Below are 25,931 nucleotides of genomic sequence, written 5' to 3'. Positions count from 1 at the left end.
ATCGCTGCTTGGTGAAGAGGCAAGAGCCTAAATCTGCAGAGGAGATTTCTTGCCATAAATTCAGCACGCGAGTGCCCAGCCCCCCCCCAGCCCTTCGGGCTCGGGGCGCGGAGCCACCGGCGCGTAGGCGGCTACGGGGGGTTGCTACGGCCGTCGCCAGACAAGGTCCCCGTACCACGAAGGATCTCGTTTATCTCCTCAGGGGTGAGGCGACTGCGCGTGACACCGGAAACCCGACGGAAAACACAACGCCTTGTCAACAGCGGCCGGCAGTGCCGGCTGTTCTCCCCTCCGGCTCTCCGCAGAGCTGCGGGGCGGCGGCGGCGGCGGCGGCGGCCCCGGGACTGCGCCCAGCTCCTCGCCCAGGCCCCGGGAGCGCCTCCTCTTCCCGCGACCGAGCGGGGAGGGCAGGGAATCCCCCCCCTCCGCCCGCCCGCCCCCCCCCGCTCCCTCAGCCAGGGAAAAAGCTTGTGCCCTGGAAGGCGCGCCCGCTGCACGCTCCCGTGTCTGCCCGGCATCCTGCACTCGGCTGCCCTGCCCTCGCTCCCAGAGCCGGTGCAAACCTCGCACCCGGGGAAACGCAAATGCCGCTCCGCCGGGCTGCCGCGGGCAGCCAACTCCCGCCGCGGCCGCCCAGGCCCCGGCCCCGGCCGCGGCCCCGCACAGCCGCCTGCCCGTCCACGCCTCGGGCCGGCTCCACCGGGCCGGGGCTCGCCCGCGCCGATCCACCGCCGGGGCCGCCCAGCCGCTCCGCTCCGCTCCGTTCCGCGGCGGGGCGGGGCGGGGCGCGGTCTGCAGGCAGGGGCGGCCCAGGGCCCAGCTCCGCCCCGGCCGCGCGGTGGCCGGCGCCGCGGCGGGAGGGAAGATGGCGGCAGCAGGCGGGGGGGGCGCCGTGGTGTCGGTGCTGGCCCCCAGCGGGCGGCGGGTCACGGTGCGGGTGGGGCCCGGCACGGTGCTGCTCCAGGTGGGTCCGGGGCGGGGGCGGCTGGCGGCGCGGCGAGGCGAGGCGAGGCGAGGCGCGGCGCGGCGCGGCGGCAGGGCTGCGGGCCGGCCCGTAACGCCTCTGTTCTCTCCGCAGATCCTCGAGGAGGTCTGCAGGAAGCAGGGCGGCAGCCCCGGCGAGTACGGCCTGAAGTGAGTCTCACCGCGGGGCCGCCTCCGCCCTGCTGGGCCGGCGGGCAGCCCGGCCCGGCCCGGGCCCGTGTGCGGGCCTGGCTGGAGGCTGCGCCGCGCCGCCGGTGGGAGAGGCCCCGCCCGGCCCGCCCGCGGCTGCTCTCCCGGGCCAGGCGGGGCCCGGCGCTGCCCAGCCGCCCGCCGCGTCGGCGGCAGGGCGGACGGCCGGTGCCCGCGGCCTGCCCGCGGTCCCAGCGCGCTGCCGAAGGCCGTCCCGGCGGGCCTGCTCTGCAGCGAGCGCGGCCGAGCCTTGGCAGGAGCGGGCGTGGGGCTGGGGGGCGGGTGTCCGAGAGGGGTCCCGGGGTCCTTGAGCTGTTCACCCGAGGTCAGTCTTCGCTTCAGTCCTTGCCACAGCTCTGTGGGTTCTGTGTGGTAATGCACGAGGAAATTGTTCACGGCCGTCCCGGGGGAGACAGGGATCCACGGGCTACGGTTCAGATTGTTGTCCAACAAAGTTATGTTGTTCAAATTAATCTCTCCCCATTTCCCCCCTGCCAAGTTCCCTTTGCTTTTGGGATAGATACCGAGGTTCTGTGTAACTTCGGTGAAGATGTTCCTCCCCACACACGTGCTTCTGCTAGCTCACAGACTGGTAGGACTCTTCTCTCCTGCCTGGTTGTTTGACCGTATACTTTCACGGTATCATAATCAAGAGGTTATTTGAGTGGCAGTAAAAAAAAGTACCTTTTTATTTAACAGTGAACACGAGGCTTTAACATGTATTTGGGTGCTGTTTATCTCTTAAAGCCTGAGGACGAACATATATTTGAGTATTTTATCTGTGACCTCTACAAACTACAGCTTTTTTGGTATGCAGAATAATTCTTGTTGATGACTGTTTTCTGAATTACCAGTTGTGCATGGTTGAATTGTGCTCTATGGCTTATAGTCAGCCCGTGGGGGAATTCTCTTGCTCAATACCTGGGCTTTGCATTGTTGCCAGTCCCTGAAGTGATCTGGAGGTGGCATAGGATGGTTCCTGGTGTCTTCATGGGCTGTGTTCTTCTTTAGGTTTCAGAGGAGTGTGTTGGATCTCTCTTTACAGTGGAGATTTGCCAGACTGCCCAACAATGCCAAGCTGGAGATGGTGCCGGTTTCTAATAGAGTGGGAATTGGAAACACGGTATGTTAATTTCACAATGTGACCCAATTTGTTCAGTTGTCAGTCGTGCTGGATATGATCTCATCTGATCTAATGAGCAAGAGTATGGGTAGGCTTGGACAATGCTTGAGTGGAAGGCCACCCAAAGACTGGTTGAGGCGTGGTGGAAAATGGTAATTTAGTAGCCGGAAGTCTTTGCTTGCAGTCTCTATGATGGTGGAGTTCCGGCTGTGTGCTGGAGGATAGGGAGATCTTTTGGGGAGCTGAAAAACTAGAGTCATTAATGTATAAGAAGTTAAACATTACTGATGACTTTGCACAGCACTTGAGCTGCTAACTCAGTTCCCTTTCCTAATTTCTATTTCAGTTGTTGTTGTCTGCCTCTGGATTTTGACTAAAATCTCAAATTCTTTCAGAATTCTGTGTTGCTTTTTTCCTAGCATTGCTGTTCACAGCGTGTTTACACAGCTTTAGAATTTTTTTGGGACGTGTGCTGTGTTTAGCAGTTGCCGAATGTTCCTGTTGAGTATAATTTGCAAAGGGCTTATGGATGCTGTGTTCTGTAGGAATTATTGTTACATTTAGGAGATTTAAAAATCTTTTATGCATGTCATTATAACAGCTGGAGGCATAATTTTTAAAAAGATGCATAGATGTTAATGAGCATAAACATTTTATGTGGTAAAAATGACGTATGAACCTATTTAAGTAGCCTGGGAATGAAAATTAGTCTATCGCTAACAGTTATCTCTCTTCTTACTGACTTCCTCATGGAGTTTGTCAATTTTTGTGAAAGTTGCAGGCCTATTAGTGCTAATCTCTTAATGTCTGTCTGCCAAATTGCATTAGTGGTATTTTGTTACAGGCAGTTGCCTTAGCTGCCACAAAGATAAACTGATACATACATTGAAAAGTGAACTTTGTAGTGTGAGAAGGTTTTGGAATCTCTGCTGTAGTTCACTGTGGGTGCATAACATAGTTTTGGGGGTCACTGATGTCCATGTTTTTCTCTGTAAAACCTCCATGTGCTTTGTTTTGGCACTAACGTTTTCTTTCTGACTTTGTGGTAGAAAGAAGTTTGTGCTCCAAATGACGTATTTGGTTAAAAAAAAATACCACAAGCTGGTAGCATCTGCTTAAAATTTTCAGTTAAAACCAGTTGTGATGGCATGGAGTTCGTCTTCCAGAGGAAAGTGTTTCCATTAAAATGGTACAGTGATGACTTTATCTGACATTTGCAGCCAGTTTGGGAAGTATTGTACTGAAGGAAAACAGTGATTTTATTTATTTATTTATTTATTTATTTATTTTCCCAAGAAGATATATGCAGCATATCGGAATGGGTGAGAAGGACTGTAGGAGAGGGATTATAACATGAAATTGCTACTTTAGATCACAAAAGAGAAGAGCTAATGAAAGTTTAAGTTGTTAGTGTTTAGTTGTACTTCAACAGAAGAATCTACAGAAGTGAGGCTCCCCTTGGAGTACTCATTGGTATTTTATGGAGTTGAGAAGATGTAGCAAATATGCTTGTGAAGGGTGCAGTCTAACAGAGTTGCTGTCCCGTAAACTAAGAACAGAGATTTCACTTGGAAGAATTTTACACACAGTGTAAGAAAATACTTTGCACAAAATACAACTGACCAAAAGAATTCCCTGCTACAGGGAACTAGTGTCAAATACTGTAGGAAGTTTAAAACAGCTGGATAACTCTGTGACCAGAACTGACACTTGCGTTATGCCATGATATAGTGGCCGTTGAGATGCGGACTCAGTCATGCAGGCCAGCGGCAGTAATGTTGGGATGAATTTGCTTCTGTGCCTTTTGTTATTGTCTCTTTTATTGAGCTAATGTGCACGGAAGTAGGTGTGCTTTCCTGTGGTGCGTTGGCAGCAGTTACCCCTCGAGACAGAATACAGGTTTTGATAAATTGTGAGTTTGTTCAGCAAATCTGATATTTTAAAAATAGAATGCTTTTGGATTTGCCTTCACTTGTAAGAATCATTGATTCCTGTAAGACAGTTCTTTAGTGAAAAATTGAACAAATTCCCCTTGTGATGGCAGGTGATCTAGGGGTGCCATCAGTACAGTTCTAGTGTTAAAGTTGTTAGCCTTTTGTTTATATGTTTGTAAACTTAGAAGATAATTGGCACTGGTCTCTCTATTATTTTATATAGAGCCTGGGATTTTTAAAAATACTTTTCTAATTGACTGAATATGACTTTCGTGACATGCTTAGCTTTGAACTGTTGCCCAAAAACTGATGCAACTGGTAGTCTGAATTTCTGGGCTGGATTCTTATAGAATAGTGATGTCAGCTGTCATCACTGTGCTGTAGCTGAGAATAATCTAAGGCTTGTCTCCAGCACAGGAGAAACCAGGAGGTTGTGTTAGCGGTGGGATGAAACGACTTAGTTCTGTTGGCTAGTTGTTGATGATGCCACTGTTTCCTGTATGTCAAAAAATTCCTGTCTCCAGCAGATCACAATTTGCAGTCCTGCAAGAACTGGTAGGAGCCGAGGCAGATGACAAACATATTCCTCCAAGGAAATCACAGTAGATTGCTGGAGTGTGTGGTGTCTATTTTTTCCCATCTCTCTCTTCTCCCCCCCCCCCCCCCCAATACTCACTCACACACACACACACACGCACACGTTCTCACAGAGAGAGAGAGGATGCACTGAGGTTGTCGGTAGGGACACATGAAAACACAGAATGAAAGAAAGCTTCTGTTGATGTCCTAGGCTTATGTCCTTCTCAGACTTTTGAATAAGGCTAATATCTGTGGACTTCAGAAAACCATAGCTGACTAGAAGCACTAGGTGCTATCTAATAGGGACTTTTTTTTTTTTTTTACTTTTCTTTAGACGGGTGAGCTGATTGGGAAAACTTAGAGTTACACATTTTGAAAAAGAAGGCTGAATATTCTCTAAAAGGTAAAGATAACGCCTGAAGTGCTCTGCCATTCTCCATCTCTTGGTCAGCTGCTGGATTTTTCCCTTGGGACTATCAGGAGTTTGAAGTTCTTCAGGACTGTCCTCAGTGTGTTCATTTTAGCAATGCCTTGGATTTTTTTGTTGGTGTTTTGTGTGGGGTTTTTTTTTTGTTTTTTTTTTTTTTTTAGCAATTCTCTGAAGAATATGTAGGATCTGCATGAGCACCTGCTAATGAACGTGAGTGTTCACATTCCAGGTTGGAAAAGGCCTGTTAGAAGAGGCAGCTAGCTGTCCTCTGCCTTTTTCTGCAGGCGTTTAAGAACTCAATAACTGAACGTCCAGAATTATTTTCGAGATTTTTGATTAATTCACTCTTAAATTGTATGTCAAAATTTTGCGGTTAGGAAGCATTAGTGAGTTGCAAGTTACACAGGTAGTCTCTTTGGACTGATGATAGTTGGTTAGGTCTTCAATAACTCAGAGATAGATTTGGACTGTGTTAGTTGTTTCTCTGTGTGGATGTGCAAGTGTACTGTTTGTTCTGCCTCAGGGAAGTTGTTCTGCAAATTGATGCTTAAGTCGACAGAGCTCTGGGTTGGTGTTTTAGTTTATGCAGCTGCATCTATCCTGTCTGGGTTATTGGAATTCATTTTGTATAGTTGTAAAGACCCTTGCTGTAAAGTTTCAGCTTGTGTAAAACAGAACATCTCAATTGCTCATGATGACACATTATTTGGGACGCTTGCATTGGCCTTTGTCTGAATATGTTTCAGTTCAGGATATGGAAGGGAAGAGGGGCCCAAGAAAGCTGGTTAATACTCAAGGATCGCCTCCTCCATGCTCAAGAGCGGTCCATTCCAACGAATAGGAAGTCAGGCAAAAATGCCAGGATGCCTGCATGGATGAAGGAGCTCCTGGCCAAACTCAAACACAAAAAGGAAGCCTACAGAGAGTGAAAGCAAGGATGGGTAACCTGGGAGGAATAGAGGGACCTTGTTCAAGCATCCAGGGATAAGGTTAGGAAAGCTTAAGCCCAGCTGGAATTGAATCTGGCCAGGGACGTCAAAGACAACAAGAAGGGCTTCTTTAAGTACATAGGTGACAAAAGGAAGGCTAGGGAAAATGTGGGCCTGTTGCTCAACAAGGCAGGGGACTTGGTTACACAGGACATGGAAAAGGCTGAATGCCACCTTTGCCTCAGTCTTTACTATCAAAACTGGCCTCCGGGCATCCCAAGTCCCACAGACCGGGGGGAAGGCTGGAGCAAGGAAGAAGTACCCTTGGTGGAAGAGGATCAGGTCGGGGAATACTTGAGCAAACTGAACATACGTAAGTCCGTGGGCCCTGATGGGATGCACCCATGAGTGATGAGGGAGCTCGCAGATGTCACTGCAAGGCTGCTCTTGATAGTCTTTGATCGATCATGGCAATTGGGAGAAGTGCCTGAAGACTGGAGGAAAGTGAATGTCACTCCTATCTTCAAGAAGGGCAAGAAGGGAGGACACAGGGAACTGCAGGTGGGTTGGCCTCACCTTGATCCCTGGGAAGGTAATGGAGCAGCTAATCCTGGAAACCGTTTCCAGGCACATGAACGACAGGAGAATCATCAGGAGTAGCCAGCATGGATTCAACAAGGGGAAGTAATGTTTGACCAACTTGATAAGCTTCTATGATAAAATGACTGGCCTGGTAGGTGAGGGGAGAGCAGTGGATATGGTCTACCTGGACTTCAGTAAGGCCTTTGACACTGTCTTTCATAAGATCCTCATATATAATACTCATATTCATAGCAGAATAGGACTATTCTAAATATTAATTTCTAAAACAATCATTTGAATAGTCCTCTGCATTTTTAACTAACATAATCCTTTGCAGCAAGTGTTTAGAAGGAAGTAATGTTTTTTTGGATAGCAGGTTCTAGAGATCCTTGAAATATTGAAAAAAGTTGTTGTGAAGAAAAAAAGTTTTCATTCAGTTTTCAGATTAATTCAGTGTATTTTTCCTATAGGTTCGGATCGCATTACAATTAGATGATGGCTCCCGTTTGCAAGACACCTTTCTCTGTCAACAGACTTTGTGGGAACTTCTCAACCATTTTGCAAAGATCAGGTGAGCAATGCAGTGGGAAAATACTTGTTTGGATGGATCTCTGCATGACAGTAGTTAGTTGTTATGGTGATCCAGCTAAATCCCGCAGATTTATAGAATTTGCATTTATTTGACTGTGGTTTTTCCTTTACAACACAGATGTTTGCCTTTTCCTTGCTCTTTCAGATTTGACACTCCATAGTTTCATTATTTTTTTTTAATCCTGGAGTAGCGCTCCTGGTTCAGGGCATAAACCGGTAACAAACAGCTAAGGCTAGGAAGAAACTATAACTGGATATATTGCTGCACCTTTTACACAAACTTGTTTGAAGTCAAGTTACTGCCAGCGTTGAGATGGTAGCCTAGATTATCTTGATCACCGGTATTTCTGTGCTGCGGTTCCATGTGGTGGAGGGGGTTCTTAAGCGAGTTGCTATTGCTTTTGAGGCTTGCTGTCGTGCAGGTTCTTCAAGGAAATCTGGAGCTCTCAGCAGGCTAATGTGGAATCTTCAAAAGACTGATTAGATCCTGATTAAATGGAAGAATTTCTGGTTGTACATTTATTGAATGCATACATGGGTTAGAGTCCAGTCTACATTCAGTGCTTTCTTTTGTCTTTAGATTTGACTTAAAAATACTGTATTGTTTTGAAATGTCAAGGTAATAAACTTTTCTCCAAAGACAGTTCTTTTATTTTTGTCATGGCTTGGAAGATGAAGCCTTGAAGCTGTGACAGCCATTCTGTTCTGAACAGAATTTCCAAATTTCATTTTTTTTCTGTTGCAGTTGGCTTTACCTTTCTCTTGATAAAATGTTTTTTTCAGATTCTGTGTTTCTAGCTTGTTCTTTCTCTTAAATTCCTCACCTTCTGCTAGTTTCTCTGTTGCATTTGAATCTCTTGCTCATCTGTACAGATGCTGTGCTATGGTATTGTGCAGGTTGGGACTATTTTTGTTAATTTCTCAAATCAATTAAATACTCACCTAAAGAGACAGTAGCTTTCTGCGTCAAAACTTTTGAAGTCTCCAAGGCTGTGCTGCTAGAAAAGCTATGAAATGAGTAGTCAGTAGTAAGGGTGATGGTGCAGTAGCATTCAGATAAGCTCAACCTTTTAGGGTACAGTTATAGGATGCAAAATGATGGATTGCCACCTGTTAGCTGAGCCGTAGTAATTGACTGGCAGGTCAATGTTGGTGGGTATGTGTTAGTGCTAGACTAACATGTACGAGCATAAATTACTTTAACTGAAGTTTGAAGTTGCTTGTTCTACACTGCAATTGAAATAGCCTAAGAAGCATGGTTCTGGGGTTGAATTGGCTGACATTATCTCATTAAGTCAGGGTTGCACAGTTGAATTGTGTGACTGGAGTTGCTCCGGAGCTGTTTCCAGGGTAAGGAACTAATTCTTCCAGCCTCCCAATTATGTGCTGTTAGTTTTCTGCTAGCTTAGCTCCCTGACTGGCCCATAACAAGATCAAAGGAGTGACTAGTGCTGGCCCAAGGAAGGGAGTTTGAATCGGGGGCATCTTCCATGTAGCAATAGGGGACTGAACAGTTACTGCTCACTTCCTGCCATCCTGTCTAACTCCCCTCATACCATTTGTGCAGCTTTATGGGGAATTAGCTTAAGTAGCTGACTCAGGTGAAAAATAGTATTTTCCCTATGTTATCTTTCAGGTAGATAAGTTTCCTAACCCAGTTAAGGGTTGTTTCTCATAGGCAGTTATGACAAGAAGTGTAGCATGTCTGGAAACAAGGATCCAAAAGGAGGAAGCAGCAGATGGGTAGGAATGGTGTATGTCAGTTTTTCTACTCAACATATTGTATCATCAAACCATAGTTTGAGGAAATGCTTGAGGCACTCTAGTGACTCTCAAGTGATCTAAATGAGTCTTACTGACCATTCTGTTTTTGTCTTTCATGGTCAGGGACCAGGTCTACACTATGGCATTTACTTTTACGTCAAAAGGGGCAGTCTTCATGTAGATGCTAGAGAGGAAAGAATTTTTTTTCTTTTGATCAAGGAAAGAGGTAGGCAAGAAAAGCCAGGTATAATTTTCCTGGGTGTTTTAAGGCCCCTCTTGTACCTTACTACATACTTTGTGCCCTCTGGGACGAGAAGAGTGCCTGTTGCAGTTTGGGAACTGGTAGACTAGTGGGGGTGGTAATTATGGACAGTGACAAATGGCTTTTGTGTGGCTTTCTCGCACATTAGTTGGTTATTTCTTTGGTTTAAATTTTGAGCTTTTTATATGATTTTTCTCCTTTGGAGTGGTTTTATTTGTTACAGGTTATTGTAATACTAATAGTTAATGAACATGCTGCTCTTTTTAAGATTCTAACTGCTACACTGTGCTAAGCATTACTAACGTCAGTTCATAAGACACAGCTGTACTCTTCTGCCCTCTGGAAGCTGAGCTCAGATGTTTGGATGGACTTTGCAAACTTCTGATTAAGTTCAACAAGCAGCAAAGATGCTGTGTGTGACTTAATCACAAAACAAGCTGGATCTATAGCCATCCATATAGATTTCATGGGCTGTGCTGCTTTTCAGTGTGTATTGACTCAGTTGACTAACTAGTCAGCTAGTTGTTGACTTTTGCCGAATCCTTCCTTTGACTTTCCAACTGGAGACATTTTCCTGGAATGCTCAGCTGCTCTAAGTGCGTGAGGGGAAGTATTCTAAATCCACTGGAATTTCCCCCGGGTTTCCAGCGTCCATCTTGGCTAATTGGGTCTGAAGAAGGTCTGGAAGCTATTGTAAGGCTGCTCCTCCTCTCAGCGTGCGGCAGTCCTTGCACAAGATGTTTACAGGCCCTGTCAGATCACTACATGAAGGAATCTAATCTGCTTGCCGTTCCCCTTCTGAAGAACAGCACATCAAAGAAATGACAGTGTGTTTGATGTGTGTGCTTGCCTCAGTGAATGCATGTAATGGATTAACAGCAGCTGGAGGAGGAGCCTGCTGGCTTCCAAGAGTTACACAAAAATAAGTCTCTGGGGGATCTTTCCTTGGAGTCTGTTCTGCAGAGACTGATTGAGGGCACAAGCGTTGTATACCCTTTTAGCATTAGGCCTGGGAGAACTGTTGCTTTCCTGTCTCCCACTCTTGCCTGTCTGGCAGCTTCAGCAGCTTTGTAAACTGTTTTACATAGAAGTGATTGCACTCTGGACACGTGAAGACGGTTTGACTCTGCTACTTTTGTGGTATCACTCATTAAGTTCAGATATTTTCCATACATTTTTAGAAGGCTCTTCAATCCAAAGAGTTTCTTGGATTGAAGTGGAAAGCAGTTTTGGAAAGGTGAACGAAGCTGGGTTGTGTAAGTCAAATTGGTTTGCTCTCTTATGGGTCTGTGTGGTGAGGGTCTGTGTTCCACTGTGTCTTGGCTTCTCCCCTCCTAAAGGGTGATCATCTACCTCTTCTGATAGACTGGCAACTTGACATTCAAGCTTTTATCCCTCTGGGCTGTTTTGGGCCTTTTCTGTGATTCTGAGCTGTTTCCTCCATGTCTCAGCAGTCCTTTATCTTTTGTGCACTTTTATCAAGGATTCCTGTAGGGATACAGCTGATCCTGATTGGAGGCAAAATCCATTGAAAATAAGGTAGGGATGACTAGCTCTCCTGGATTGTCTGGAAAGGTCTGAGCGCACATAGCCTGCTATGGTGTGCTAATGGTAGTCTCTTAGGTGCTGTTTTGTTCCAATCTTCCAGTCAAAAGACAAGATTTTTTTTCTGCCTTTCCTCATCAAGCGTTGGCCTTTGGAACTTACTCGGTTACTGTTGCGAAAGGAGTGAGGGAGGTTGGAGCCTGGGTCTTGAATCACAAGATTGTGCTCATTCTCTATTAGGAACTTAGTCTCTTGATTCCTGCAGAGCATTGTATACGGCTTTCTGTCCTTGACAGAGAATAACCAATTGCAGAACTGCAAATGGTGGCACACCTGTTCTAGTGTTGTTCTGGTTGTTCATCTTGACTTAGAAAGTTAACTGTGTTTCATAATCTGAAGCTTGAATGTAGTAGTTTGAATGCTCTGGGTGTGTCTGTTGCTTTCTGCACAATGGGATTTGGTGCGGTGGCTGGGAGAAGTGTTCCGAAAGAATGGTACCTCAGGTCTATACACCCCTTGTGATCTGTTGCGGCTGGTCTGGAAGTAGTTCTCAGCCCCTGACTTCCCTAAACGAGACCCGACCCTCAGGTCTGGTTTTACAGGTTACTCTGGATTTGCTAACTCTAGCAAGTGGAGCTTCTCAGTTTCATTGTGACCCACCTTGTCCCATATCACCATGCTGTTGCATGCTTTATTGAGAAAGGCTTAAGTTTTAACCTTTAGATCAAGATGGGAGGTAGACTGCTACAATTAAACCAAACAGCAGTCTCAGTTCTGGTCTGCGCTTAACAGGTTTGCTCCCTCACATCCTCCAGCTGGAACTTTTTGATGTGCTCTTGCTCTTGCGGATTACTCAAGGATTGAGTATCATAATTTTCCAGGTGGCTCTCTCAATCCTGAGTAACTTCTGGTTCCAGCTATTTCACTTACATTTCATTGAAGCTGAGTTTTGAGTCTAAATGTAAATGCCCTTGATGAATTTTCCCGGAACTTAATGGCTATTTCCCTTCACTTTCTACTCTGTAGGCTGGTTGACTCCTTCCCCATTCAGCTTGTTTTATCACTTTGTGCTGGGCTAAATAGGGTAATGTTAAAATATTATGTAAGACATTTATTGTATATATATTCTTCTAAGCTGCTCATCTGTGATGTGTTTTGGATGTAATAGAAAGACTACATAAGGATAATATTGGGAAAGCTATTGTTGTTAAGTAATTTTGAACATTATGATGATACTTAAGATTACTGGAACCGCTGCATTGAAAGTAGTAAGATGCATCTAGGTATACAGACTCTTGTCTTCAGCAACCTGCTTGCACAGCAGAAGTGCTAAGGGTTATTTTCTTTCCTTCTTTCCTGAACAGAAAGTGTTATCCCTGTCTTAAGGTGGTCTTTCCGTCATGGTTGGGTTTATTGCATGCCTATTCGTGGACTTACCAGCTATGAAGTAGAAGCCTTTCTAACAGCAGTAGTCTGTGTGGCCGCAGCACAGACATACTATGTAATGTACGCAGTCACTTCAGAATTAGACGCTTGGTTGACTGAATGGATTTTGACTATTACTTAAGGGATCCTTTTCCTACATAAACGCTGGCGATAACTTTGTGTTTGGTAATATTGCATCCCAAAATGTATGTATTTAAATTACAAGATGCTGAAGGCAGAATGTTTTAAGTAGTGGAACTCCGTTCATTAAACTCCTTTCCAGGAAAAGTCAGAATGAACCTAGCCTTGATCACTGACATCCTTTTCTTATAGTCATTCCCTGTTCCATCCCCCAAGTGTGATGCTCACAAATTAAAGCACAAGATAGAGAATGAGTTAGTGAAGGTACAACTGATAGGTGTAAGCGATGCACTAGATATAAGCAGTCTGAGTTCCTGCTTAAATTTTGTGACACTTGGACACCAAGTTGATGTATGTTTTGCATTTATATGTAGGAGAATGTGTGGCTATGACTGCTACTGCAGAATTACAAACAATGCAGAGAAATGATTGAAGTAGAAATATCTTTCCAAAACTTCTAATTTCCAGTGAAAAATACTGGACTTCTTTCAGGCTGCCAGGGTCCTGCAGATTTTGGGTTTTTCTGTGAAGTTCACTGCAGAGACTAGAATCTGGTGACTGAAGAGGCAGTTAAGTGCCTCTTCCTGTAAGTCAGTGTCGTGGTTTAGCTTCAGTTGGCAACCAAACACCACACAGCCGCTTGCTCACCCGCCCCCCCGGTGGAATGAGGGAGAGAATCTGAAGAGCAAAAGTAAGAAAACTCATGGGTTGAGATAAGAACAGTTTAACTAGGGAAAAAAATACTATAATAAATTGTAATGAGAAGGAAAACTAACGAGAGAGGGAGAGGAACAAAACCCAGGGGAAAAAACCCCAAGTGATGCAACTGCTCACCACCCGCTGACTGATGCCCAGCCCGTCCCTGAGCAGCGATTGCTGCACCCCCTGGCCAGCTCCCCCCAGTTTATATACTGAGCATGACACCATATGGTATGGAATAGCCCTTTGGCCAGTTTGGCTATGCCCCCTCCCAGCTTCTTGTGTGCCTGGCAGAGCATGGAAAGCTGAAAAGCCCTTGACTAGTGTAAGCATTACTCAGCAACAACTAAAACATCAGTGTGCTATCAACATTATTCTGATACTAAATCCAAAACACATCACTATGTCAGCTACTAGGACGAAAATTAACTCTATCCCAGCTGAAACCACAAGAGTCAGTCGTTTGCAAAGCTCCTCATGAGTTCAGTAGTTAACACCGGTGTAATAGGGCATCACATGACAAGTTGACTTCAGGAACTAGCTTCAGCCTCTTGTCAGAGGCCTCAGGAGATGAGCAAGGATGTGTCGCTTTACTGGACTGTCAGGTGGATTTCATTAGCTGATTTGCAGAGAGGTGATTTCTCTTCAAGTCACCCAAGATGATGGGTGATTGTTTCCTGGTGGGGTGAGGCATAGAGGAAAGCCATTCCCCCTGGAGACTGGACTCTGGAGAGCACTGAGATCAAGGGAGTTTACCATGAGGAAGAATTTCAGCTGTTTTGCTTTTGACGATAAAACAGCTGTTGCTGTGCAGATGGTATATACCAGCTTCTTACCAAGGGGTGTCCTGGTGCCACTGAAATGACAGAGAGCTCAGGACAGAATGTGCTAACAAGAGCTACTGGAGTGTTGTGGAGAAGGATAAATCTAATCAGTTCTCATTGTGTTGATGGGGAATATCCTGGGGCAACTTTCTCACCTTTTGTTTTGTAGTTTCCCCTGCTAAGTTAGGCTGAAACTTTTTGAATCTAAAACTTTTGAAAAAAAAGCTTGTGAGAATTCAGCCAGTTATATTTCCGAAACACCACTGTCTCAGCATGGACAGTGTTTTTCTGGTCACCTTTTGCCATTGGTGTGCTTGGGGGGGAGAAGCAAACTGTTCTCCTTAATTTCATGTTTTACCACATTCTTGGCTGATTTAAGTTTGAGTTTCACTTTGCTGAAGGGGAGACCAACACGAAAGAGAGTTTCTTCTGCTGTTGAATCTAATTCTGTCACTGATTTCAGTGCTTCATTGTAATGTACTGGTTAATTCTTCAAGGCTTTTTAGTTTTCTACAGACATCTGAGGTTTCCTTGCTAAAAGTGTTAGTCCTTCCCCCCCCCCGCCCCATTAAGAACACCTTGTTGTAGGGTTCTCCCCATGTGCTCTCTTTTGAAATTGCATGATCTTGGGTGGAAGAGAACTGAGACTTGCTGTGACAGGCAGTGATTGTCTTTTCCCTGTCTGTCTTTGTGTTTGATCAAGTGAATATGTAATAAAGCTTCTCTTCTACTTGAATGCCTCAGAATTGCTTATCTAGAGGAAAATGGGAAGAGTAGCATCTTACTGTTTTTTCCCCTTCTCTATGCTAAGAGTCCTTCACTCATGTCTTCCTCTGCAGATGGCCTGTCAGCAGTTTGCATCATTGCTAATATGTGTCCTGCCTCACTGAAATGCTTAAATGTGGGTTGATCTTCACTTTGTCTACTGCGGCAGCCTTTCCTTTGGCTTTGTTTTGTCCCTGCTCTCCAGAGTCTGAAAGCTTCGGCTGTTTCTTTTTTCTTTTCTTTTCTTTTTTTTTCTTTTTTAATCTGTCTGATACTAAGACAGGCAAATTCTTTGTCCTCAGATTATTTGCTTTAGAGCAGTATTTCATTCTGTTTGTTGCTATGCATACATGGAAAGAAACTGACCTGTCCCCAAGGAAAGTACAGTCTAAACTGTAATAAACTATTTACTTAGATAAGGGATTAAAAAGAGCAAGTATTATTAAGTCAAGTTCCAGACTGGGTACTGAGGCACATGATGAAGAATGATGTGCTCAAATTTATCTAGTAAGATCGACTAATTTCAGAATTAACTTTAATTATTGCTCCTTTGTTTTTAAACTTCCAGAGCTGTGTTTAAGGAACAGTGAATGCATTGGAGCAAATTCTTTACCTAATGTCTAATACTGACTTTGTGAACTGTGTAATGGTTGTTGCTGGAGGAACATGGAGGAGAGTGTTGCTAGCTAATTTAACTTCTTAGTATTGCTCTACATTTGGTTTTGGAGGGGGTAGACTGTTCTACAGATGCTGCAGTATTTTGCTCTTTATTGCAGGGAGTTTATGGAACAGCATGGTGAATTCTCTCCAGTCTGTATTTACATGCGAGATGAGGTAGGTCAGCAAAGTCTTCTTAACTGTCTCTTGTCCTTCTGTCCCTAAAAAATAAGAAAAACTCAGCTCTGCTTTCCAACCTGGAAAGTGCTTCTTTTGAACTTTCTTGAGAGGGGAAGCAGAAAAATGTTGGTCTTTTCAAAGCATGACGTGTCTGTATGGAAAAAAGCTCTCTTGGAACATAACCCTGGGCCGTTTAGACCTCTGAGCCCATAAAATGAGCTCAATGACCTGTTTGTGTTTTTCTTTCCAACTTCTTTTAAAGCTCGAGTCAAAACAGTGGTTTCATTTTAATAAATATTTGCTTTTCTCTGTGTTTTGATCTTTTGCTGTTAATGTTTTGTTTAATATTTTGTATGTGCGTATTATGGAATTTGCTCTCCCTAGCTGTCCCCTTCACTTCCCACTGACCTCTGTGGACAGATCATCTTTATTCTGGAACAGGTCATTACAAGCAGATGGGAGGTGTACGTAATGAGATTGGCTGTCTTTCAGCTCTGAGATGTTGCCTGTGATTTAACTTCTGACATAAAAATAATGCTTTGCTGAGGTTGGATCCGATTTGGATGTATGTATGGGATGGGAACATATGTAGGTCATCTTCCCTTGAGATCATTTAATAAGCAGTGAATTTGGTAAAGCAGTACAGGTGAATACAGATGGATTCAGGTCTCATTTCCAACGGCAGGAGGAGTGTGTTTTGAGCTGTTTCTGGTGCTGTGTGGTGTTTGTTTTGATACAGGCTTATTTCTAGAAGGAGCACTTTAAATACTCTCCCAGGTAGGCAGTTGCCATAATTACTTTCCTCTCTTTTTGTTGCAGGTATCAGGAAAAGATGCCCTAGAGAAGACAACACTGAAGTCACTGGGCCTGACTGGAGGCAGTGCCATCATCAGGTTGGGAGGAGCAAAGCCTGGATTCTTTATTTTTCCTTTTCACTCTGCTGGTGAATTTGTTTTGTTTCAAATACCAAAAAAAAAGCATGAAAAAAAGTTCAAAAAGACAAACCTCGCGCCACTCAGTAATTATTGTATTTGCCTGTTTATCTGAAACTGCTGCCCAGATGTGCTTCGCACAGCTGCAGATGCTGGCACTGACCAGTCATGTGCAGATTAAAGGGGCTTGTTTGCGTCTTTTTTTCTCCCCCCCCCCGTGAGTGAAACATACAATTCAAAGTTAAAAGTCTCTCTGAGAGGACAGTCATCTACCACTTCATTCTTCCCTGCTTTGGATTTCAGGCATTAAACTCCCAGTCCCTGCAGTGCCTCCTGCTGACTGTTTGGGAGGGTGAGGTGGGGGACAGTGACAGCCTTTCTGTGATCTTCTAGCCAGTTCTTTGCAGTATATACAGAAGGCAGGAGTGATTAGAAGCTGTGCTTTACAACTGACTGCTGTTTTTCCTGGAAGGCAGTTTTCTTCCTGTGGAGTGGGTAGTTCCTGTTCTGTTTTTTTGCACAAACCCCCGACCTCCCACCCTTAACTTCAGAGCAACTGGAGCTTGTTCTTTGTGAGTGTCTGGAAGAAGCAGATCATTAAATTAGGGGTATATTTGAGTCTAGCTGTCGTCTTTGTGTCATGGTCACATTGAGAATGGGGAGGGTAGTACTGCTAGGATAAATGATTTTGTTTTTATTCCTTTTGGTGTTTTCTTTAAGAGTTGTCATGAAGAAATGCAGTTCATCTGGTCAGGAGGAAGCTGCGGGTGCCACGGTGCAGTGTAATGAGCTGAGAGTGGATGTGCCCCTACCTCAAGCAAACACATTCCCAAAGGACTTGGACCACAGGGATGTGGCCATGTCTTTAAACAGCTGCACAGACAAGCAAGACTCGATTAGAGAATCTCATGCCAGCTTGGAGGAGCTATGGCCTTCCTCAGAGCCCGAGTCTACCCCATTTGTCCCTTTTTTTGGAGATGGACAGCGTCTGGGGGACTCTTCTGTAGCTGTACCATCTCTTGGGTTAGATATGCCATCTTCAAAGCTGCCAACAACTTTTTCCAGCCCTGGAGGCCCTTCTAAGCCAAAGAAGTCTAAGAACAGCCAAGAACTGCAAAAGGAGCAAGAACAGGTAAGGAAAAATTTGTTTGCGATGGGGGCTTTTTTTTTTATTCTGCCTTGCCTGAGGCTAAGCTCCTACGAGGAAAAAGATGTTTCCATATTTAAGACTTTTTCCCCATTGTATAGGGTTAAGTGCCTTGGTGACATACAGTTCTTGGGTACTGCCAAGAGTTCGGTAAGGAAGTATTGCGTTTTGGACAGTTTACTGTAGGAAATATGAAGGATGGGAATTTAAGAATTTGCTATCCAGAGCCAAGCAAAGCTTTGAACCTTGAGGTATCCTTGATGAATGGTTTTAATGGAGGCAACACAACTACGTTAAAAGCACAGTCCAGGAGAGCCTGAATCTCTGTGCCTCAAATTAAATGCAAATTTAATTAACAAATGCCCACTTTGTCACCTGAGCCTGGGTACTTGTCCTTGTTTTAAAAATTGCCATCTGCTGTGTAGTCTTGCTAAAGATGAGCAGAGTTTGGTCAGACTTGTGTTTTATAATAACCTGAAGGTGCTTACTGCTTGTTGTGACTCACTTATCTCACAGATTACGCAGAAGGTATAAGCTTGGTAGAGTTTTACATATGGAAAGCGATGACTTTTCTAGCTTGTTGTAGGATTCTCCTAGGAGCAGAAGCAGTCTTAACAGGTTTGCAACTCAATCCCATGAATTCCAAGATCTGAGAAGATGGTCAGTTTCTAACTCCTAGGTGGTAAGGTGTGCTCAGATTTCTCGTCTGAGCCTTTCTGTGGAATGTGGAACTCCATAGTAAAGCTATAATAAAAGCAATATCCCATGCTGGTAGTTGCTAACATCTGCTTCCTCAGAGTTCCTTCTGCCTGTGGTCACTCTGACTTACAGTTTAACTCTTTCGGTGACACGTGTGGTAGAATGTAAGGGGTATAGATCTAGGAAAGGAATTTTTCAGCTACAGTTGCATCTTACTTGCCAAGAGTTCGACATTTGAAAAAAACGGGTCTGGACCTCTTCCTTTCAGTCTAGTCCAATCCCTTCTGTAAGTCTTTATTTTCTTAGTATTGTAGACAAAGCAGAAACCTTCCATCCTTTTCTGTTTCTGCTTGCATATGGAAGTGTCTTCTGTCTTACTCTAAAATATCCTGCTTCTTAAATAGAGTCTACCTCTCTCTAACCCTTTTCCCAGAAAGACAAATTGCACGTCTGTCATCACTGTTGGTGTCTCTGAAGTAAAACTGTATTGGTTAAAATTAAAAATGCTTTAGCCCATGTAGAGATACCAGAACTGATGGCTCAAGAGTGCTGTGATGCCATCACAGAATGGCGTTTGAATGATGTTAAGTATGCTTTCTGTAGGGCAGCTGCATGGAATTGAATGCCTCCGGCAAGGTTGGACATGTCTGGCAAGTAGCGTAAAATGAAGTACAGGAGGCATTAAATTCATAACTTACTCCACATTATTGCGCATTGGGAGTTTCACATCCTGGGTTCTCTGTGAGCGGCTCTTTCCCTTGCCCCTTCACTGCACACATCATCACTAGGGCTGGCTGTAGCATTCAGAGATCCCCTTCATTGTTTCCCACTCTTTACTACCTCCTAGAGTTGGAGTTTTGTGTTTATCTCTGGTTCTGATCCAGCCACAGGATTAAACAATGGAAAGCCCTAAGTAGAGAGAAAGGGAGCTCAATCCAGGAGGAATTTAGCAAGACTATGTGTATGCTCTCACGCTGATGTAGAGATTCCACCTTGGTTGACTTCTTTGGGGTTGCAGTCCATTCTTGATGAGTTTCTGAATTGTTTAGGAGCAGAAGCTAGACCCTGGAAGGACTCTGGAGCAGTTACAAAAGTAGCAGAAAGAGGCCTTGCCAACCCAGTGGTGAACATTTCAGTATATTAGAAACATGTTGGGTCCATCTAATCAATGTTATTTAACCTTTTGGAACAAACCCTGAGCATGGAGAACTAAACAGTAGGCTGGGTGATTTGTCCAGTCTAATGTATTGCTTACTTCAATCACAGTCTCACCTGTGAAGGATTTGGAAAGAAGGCGTTTCAGTTGTGTCTGAGATGGAAAGAAGGAAGGAAGGAAGTGCGACAGTTTGTGGTGGTATTCTTCACCACCCTTGTTGTCCACAATTCTCTGTATGCTGGGTGGAGAGACAGAACTTTATCATTTTATTGGCTACAGCTTAATGTGAAGTTGTGTTGTTGGGCACAGAGCTGAACAGCAGTGGCCTAAGGACTCTCATGATCCGGCATCTTTCTCAGAATTGCAGTCCAGTTCAAACCACTCGGAGGCACTTCTGGAGCCAGCCTCCCTTCCAGTTTGAGAGCAGCTTTGGAAGCAGCTGCAGATTCTGTTGGGGGGGTTCTGCCCTTGTGTTAAACAGCATGTGATTTTGACTGCTGCTTTCAAGCCCTTTGATCTCTGGTGCTTTTGCTGCTGATTGATTACATTTTGTTCCCTCCTCCATTCCTGCCATCCTCCACTCTCCTTGCTCTCAGCTGCAACAGCAGAGCAGGGCTAGCCACATGGCATCTGCTTTTTGTCCCTTTTCAGTCCTGAGGAAAAAACCCAAAACAAAACAAATTATTTTTAAACATCAAAGGTCCATTTTTGTAAAAGAATCTTCCCATTAATGCTTTGCCTGTGTGTGGTTTTTGAAGCTGAAGAGAGGCTGGATAAAATCTGTGCCGGCATCCCTTCGTTTCTTGGGCTAAAGATGGTTTACAGACAGCTGCATGCTGACTTTGATGTCAGAACATTAATTATTAGAAGGTAACTTTACACCAGATTCCCCATGAGATTAGAGCTCCCTGAGGTGGTGGGGAGGAGGTGGGTCTCCAGGAAGAGCTTGCTGCTGTTGAAAGCACAATAGCCACTACTTCACTTAAAATGAAGTAAGTTTTCCTCAGCTTACTTGCTTACTTAGGTCCGGGGTGGTGACCATAGAGTGAACTGCATTCTTCCTGACACCTGGCTTTATCGCATAGACTGCAGTTATGTAGACTGCCTAGTAGACACTGCTGTGAACAGATGGCTTCAGCCTACTGGTGAAGAGTGCCTAACATCTCAACTTTGGTAGTAGAAGTAGAGACTTTGAAGAATGAAGGTGACAAAGCGTAATGCAGCATCTTTGGCTCCTGAAAGGTATTGCTGACAGAAATATGACAGCAAAATGCACAGCTTGCTTTCCTCCAGAGTTACGTAACAGAAGGTAGAAACTGCCATATGGTGGCCATTTATTATTACAGGAGATGGTTACCTTTTGTCACGGTTGCAGAATACACTAGATGTGTGGTGGACTGGGAAGCGAGTTGGTGTACCTGGTAGCCTCCTTTTTGTAAATCACTGCAGGAAGGTAGTTTTTGGATTCTGTCTGTGTGTTAGGATCGTTGGTGACACATTAAAATAAGGCTGTATTGAGAGTACTCAGACTGAGAGATGCCTAATTGGACTACCTAAGTAAGCAAATTGTAATGGATGAAGGAAGAGGATGATGGCTGGACTCTGGGGAAAGAGAGAATTGGTAGAGCAACAGGAATGGATACCTCTTTCTCTCTGAAGAGTGTTTCTTATGTCTGTAAGGAGGCGAGATGTATGGTTGATTCCACGGGGTGTTAAATACATGGCAGGAGAGATACTATGATATTATTATGATGTGGCAGTCTTTGCATCCTCAGTGGCAAAATGATGATGTCTTTTGGCTGCTAAGCAGTGCTTAGTAGACACCTTGTGCTGCCCTTCTCTGATCAGACCCTGTTGTGCAATTCTGGAATTGAGTTGCAGAAACTCTGAATCAAACCACCTGAATTATGTTTCACAAAAACTCACTCATTACAGCTCTCTCCAGAGGTCTCACTCTGTTATTGGGGGTTAGCTGAAAATTTAATATTAGGGAATTCTTACTCTAATTATGTATTTTTGCAGTCTTGTTAGACATGCACAGATCTGCTCCTTCTTTGGTACAGAAAAGTATGTTTCTTCATGTTAAGTAGTAGCTAAGTAACCTGTCTTGGTGGAAGTTAAGATATTCAGCATTCAGTGTTGGCTGGGGAAACAGACAAAATTATAGACTTAGGAGCTAAAAGGTAGCTGTGTGTCTGTGTGGGGCCAGTACAGGTATCCTGCAGAGAATTAAATGGGGACATCTTGGCTGGATGCAAGTTGGATCAAGAATAGGGCATTTATGCCTGGGAAGTAGTGAGTTTTGTATCATAGCACGTAGGTAGTTCTGGTAGGCTGGGGAATGGCTCTAGAGGGGAAGATCGTGACTGCCCATTTGCAGTACCTTGTTGGCAACGGAGACCCATTTGTTTGAACGAAGATGTCTGGAAAGCGACGCTTGAATGACAGTTCTAACGTACACTGGTCTGGAGCAGTGAACACACAGCGAGGAAGAGGGGTGAACACTTAGGACTGGGATATATGTCTGCCTTCTGCTGTCTTGTGACTTCTGATGTCTTGGCTGAAGACCTTAGCTACTACCATGGTTTGGGCAGCGACTGACGCTCTCCCTGTGGAATCCTGCTGCTGTTAGGATTAGCTAAAGTGCTTGCTAGAGCCAATACTAAATGGTGAGTTTAGGGTTTGCTAATGCAGACATTGGAATTCTCTCCATCATATCCCAGCGCCCTTCACAACATGCCATAGGATATGCCTGCTCAATCTTTTGGGTTTTGGGTTTTTTTGGAAGAAGTCTATTTTCAGTATGTGTGTGTTTAGAATGAAATGAAACTAAAGCTTGTTTGAGGAGATTGAAGTATATCTGATTACTGGGGAGGCCTGATTAATTCTCCTCTGACATCGATCTGACCTTACCAGGCCAGCTGCTGGCAGCAGTTAGGACCGTTGTGCAACAGGCCCTTTCCCAGAGGGTGGCTCTGCTCACTCAGGATCACTCCTGCAGCGCTGGGCATTCCTCCCCCTGAGCCCCAGGAAAGCTGCAATCAGGCTCCTTCACCCGCTAGTTAGAGCTGACCCTGCTCAACTTTCTAAAAGTAGCCAAGGGTCCCACCCGCACAACCTCGCTCTTTTAATTTCTCAAATTACCCTTTAGTGCCCACAAGCAGAGTGAACATTGCCTTGTAATTTGTGTTGTCGCTTTTGACGACTGAGGGAGACTCCTTCTGTTCCCAAGGGCCCTGTGCCTGGGGGAAGGGAGAATGGATGGAACAGATGGAGGGAGGACATTTGGGCATTAATTAGGATTGGAAAGAGAATATGAGGGAATCAGGGGAGAAGAAATGGGCGTCGGGTTTGTTCATAGAGCCTAGAGCTGTGTTAGGCTGGCAGCTGAATGTGAAGAAATGCCGTATTAACTATCAAAGTTTTTGTTCTCATGGAGTTCTTCAGTCATGGACTGCTTGCCGCCCAGCATCTCCTGTAGCCTGCAGTACACTATTCTGTTTGCTCTCAAGCTTTGTGCATTTAAATATTTCTATGATTTAAAAAGTTTGAATTGTTCAAGGGCCAGTAGGTGTAACTGCTTCCTGTGCATTTGACTCTGGTGGTGGTTTATATTCACCTACTGACGCAGCTGCTGCTTTTGATCTAAGGGATAGTAGCCAGTGTCTAACCTTTTCTAAATTGGGAGGGATACATAATGTCATTCTCCCTTCAGAGACAGCAAATGCTGTGTGTCTAATGGGGGGGGCGTTGGGGGTCTTGGGGGTTGTGGGTTTTGGTGTTGGTTTTTGTTTGGGTTTTTTTGTTTGTTTGTTTGTTTTTTTAATAACTGCAGCCACAGGTATAGGCCAGGACACAATTGTGCTGAAAGGTTTGCCATTGTGATATCCAGCTCCCAGTTCTGGGCTCTGGAGGCAGGGGGAGCAGAGTGGCCAGGCTGCCTGTGCCCTGCCGTGCAGGTGCGAGGGGTGTCTTGGCTGTTTGAGGTCTGTGCGCTGCTTCAGTGGCCTGCCCTCAGCAGCTGGGGTGTAGGGAAAGTTGCCAATAAATGTATTAAGTACCTTTATTGTAGCTAATGCATACGGTGAACTGCTCCCCTTGCATCTGTCTGCTTTACCTGCAACAAAGGCTGATTTCAGTGCTAAGCACTTTGTAAGTGCAAAACAAAAGGGTTTTTGCTGTCTAAGGGAGCTTTCTGCACACCAGAAGCCAGGTTAAAAATTTGAAACACGTACAATGAAACCCTGCCATGGCTCAATTCAGAGAACTCAACAGGTCAGAAACTATCTTACCCCAAAATAAAGGATTGCTCTCTAGAGTAAGAAGAAATGGAGTGAGCCCTGTTTGGGAACTAATGCCATTGGTTCTATGGCAAGAGAATGTGAAGCGAATAGAAGATACAATGCAAGCCAGGAGTGCATGGCAGATGAAAAACTTAAAAGGGCAGTTTATAGCCTGTAGTACAAACAATAGCACTGTGTAAGTTGTAAGCTGCCTGTAGAATGGTAAGGAATTGATTACATACCGAGAGAGTTTTGCAGCAGAGCAGAGAGAGGTAGGTTACAGTTTTGGGATAGGAGTAATTTCTGAGGAGTTGTAACTAGCTAGAAGTACGGTTCAGCTGCAAAGTATCGTTGTATTGCAAGTGAAAAGATTCCACAGCCGCTCCTTGGAAAGGAGTCATCTCTCCTTACATTAGATGACTTCAGTGACTGCTGAGCTTATTACCCTGGGCTTCCTATACTGACAGTGGAGAGCCGCTAACTGCTAGGGTGTGACTCATCTGACAATATAGATTCCTACTACTTGTTGGGAAGAATTGTGCCCCAAGCTCTGTCAGCTATAAAAATTGACAACACCGACAACCTCTGTATCCTTAGTCTGATCTTAGTGGCATGAATTCCACACTAGTGATTGTATTTCAGTTTGCAAATACTGTCCTTTTACTTTTTCAGTAACCTTATAGCATAAGCAAAGCAATGCATTTAAGACTAATCGAAGCTCATTTTTATTCTGTAGCTTGTAGAACGAGAGACACTTGTATGTCACCTAGACCTACTAGAACCACTTCCTGCTGGCCCAGAAGAGCTTCCTGATGAGTTTTTTGAAGTCACAGTGGATGATGTACGGAAACGTTTGGCACAGCTGCAGAGTGAGAGGCAAGTTCCCTTTCTGTTGGTGACTGAGGTTGCTCCATATCCTTTTGTTGAGCAGAGTGACACTATGCACCTATCGCTGGCTGTGATCTCTGGGTAAAGGGTTGTAGACAAGTTACTGGGTGTGGAATTAATGATCAGCACTGGAAGTCTCTGCCCTTTATGTAATTTGAATTTAAGGGCTATGTCGTGTTCCTGTGAACCTATGTTTTTGTGTGAATCAGTTGAGCATTTGTGCGTGGGATAATGGTTTCATGTGGATGTTGAAAATTTCATCGTGAAGTGTCTGTGATGCCTATGCAGTGATAAGTTTATCTGAGAACCTCAAGCTAATCAGGGATGGGCCCTCACTGAGAGAGGATTAAGAGAAAGATTCCTCCCCATATTCTGCATCTCGGGGAGTTACTCAAAGTCACTTAACGCCCCACCTCTTTTTCTTTCTTTCCTTCTCCCTTCTTCTGAAAGAGAAGCCACTGCCTTTTGTAATTAGATGTGCTCTTATTTGCTAAAGGCCCAAAAGAGTGGTGAGCTCCTGCTGTCTGTTTTGATCTGACTACACATTAACTATTAGGAATTAAATGGATAGAATTTGTAACTTGTGATGGACAAATATATGAACACAATGATCCAGCTTCATAAGAGTAACTCCCGCTGACTTCAGTAGTAGCTAGTAGCATTTTCAGACAGTAAGAAACACCTTCTATTTTAAGTAACAGAATTAACCTTTTATTAGACTTCATCAGAAAAAAACAACTTTAAGACATTACCCAAATGGAAATAAAGCAAAATCAAACTTAGCCACAAATAAAGACATGAGAATATTTGGAACACTCACAAAGAGGAGGAAGTATAGGAAGCTGGACTAGCTATGCATCTCACTGTTCAAGTAGCTTGCTGTCAAATATTCATGATTTTACTGTACTTTTATTCCAGTTCTGAACTAAAAACTCAGATTAAGATGGACTAGCCTCCCTATCACAACAGCATTTTGTTTTCTGTATGTTCCTTAAAGAAATTAATTTCATGAATGTATTTAGTTTCAGGTGGATCATACCATTCCTTTAGACATTGCAAGCATTCTCTGAGACCGTGGGACAGTCTACTTTACACTGTAACCAAGTCTGAGTTGAACTTTTACTTAGAGCTGATTTTTTTCCTCGCAGGCCGCTGAAATCCACATGAGTACACAGATTGGCCTGAAAATTGCTCTTCCGCTTGTGGGTCTTGAGTATTTAGTG

At 44.5% G+C, this 25,931-nt stretch overlaps 1 protein-coding gene across 3 annotated transcripts in view; it reads left to right on the top strand.

The window, feature by feature from the left end:
* The first annotated feature begins 640 nt into the window (after positions 1–640).
* The window catches only part of ASPSCR1 (ASPSCR1 tether for SLC2A4, UBX domain containing), a 51,457-nt gene continuing 26,166 nt past the window's right edge, over positions 641–25,931 (top strand). The window contains exons 1-8 of one of the 3 annotated variants that reach the window (XM_072881216.1): positions 814–964; positions 1,079–1,134; positions 2,185–2,296; positions 7,221–7,321; positions 15,543–15,600; positions 16,423–16,496; positions 17,256–17,667; positions 24,557–24,696. In XM_072881216.1, the coding sequence (XP_072737317.1) occupies positions 866–964; positions 1,079–1,134; positions 2,185–2,296; positions 7,221–7,321; positions 15,543–15,600; positions 16,423–16,496; positions 17,256–17,667; positions 24,557–24,696 (1,052 nt within the window). In that variant the 5' untranslated portion in view covers positions 814–865. Of the gene's footprint in view, positions 965–1,078; positions 1,135–2,184; positions 2,297–7,220; positions 7,322–15,542; positions 15,601–16,422; positions 16,497–17,255; positions 17,668–24,556; positions 24,697–25,931 lie in introns of all 3 variants that reach the window. The other 2 variants (XM_072881218.1, XM_072881217.1) reach the window with 2 other exon arrangements.

This window comes from Ciconia boyciana, chromosome 16 (genome assembly GCF_034638445.1).
Source record: "Ciconia boyciana chromosome 16, ASM3463844v1, whole genome shotgun sequence".
Taxonomy (NCBI): Eukaryota; Metazoa; Chordata; class Aves; order Ciconiiformes; family Ciconiidae; genus Ciconia; species Ciconia boyciana.
This window is presented reverse-complemented; position numbering and strand designations above follow the sequence as displayed.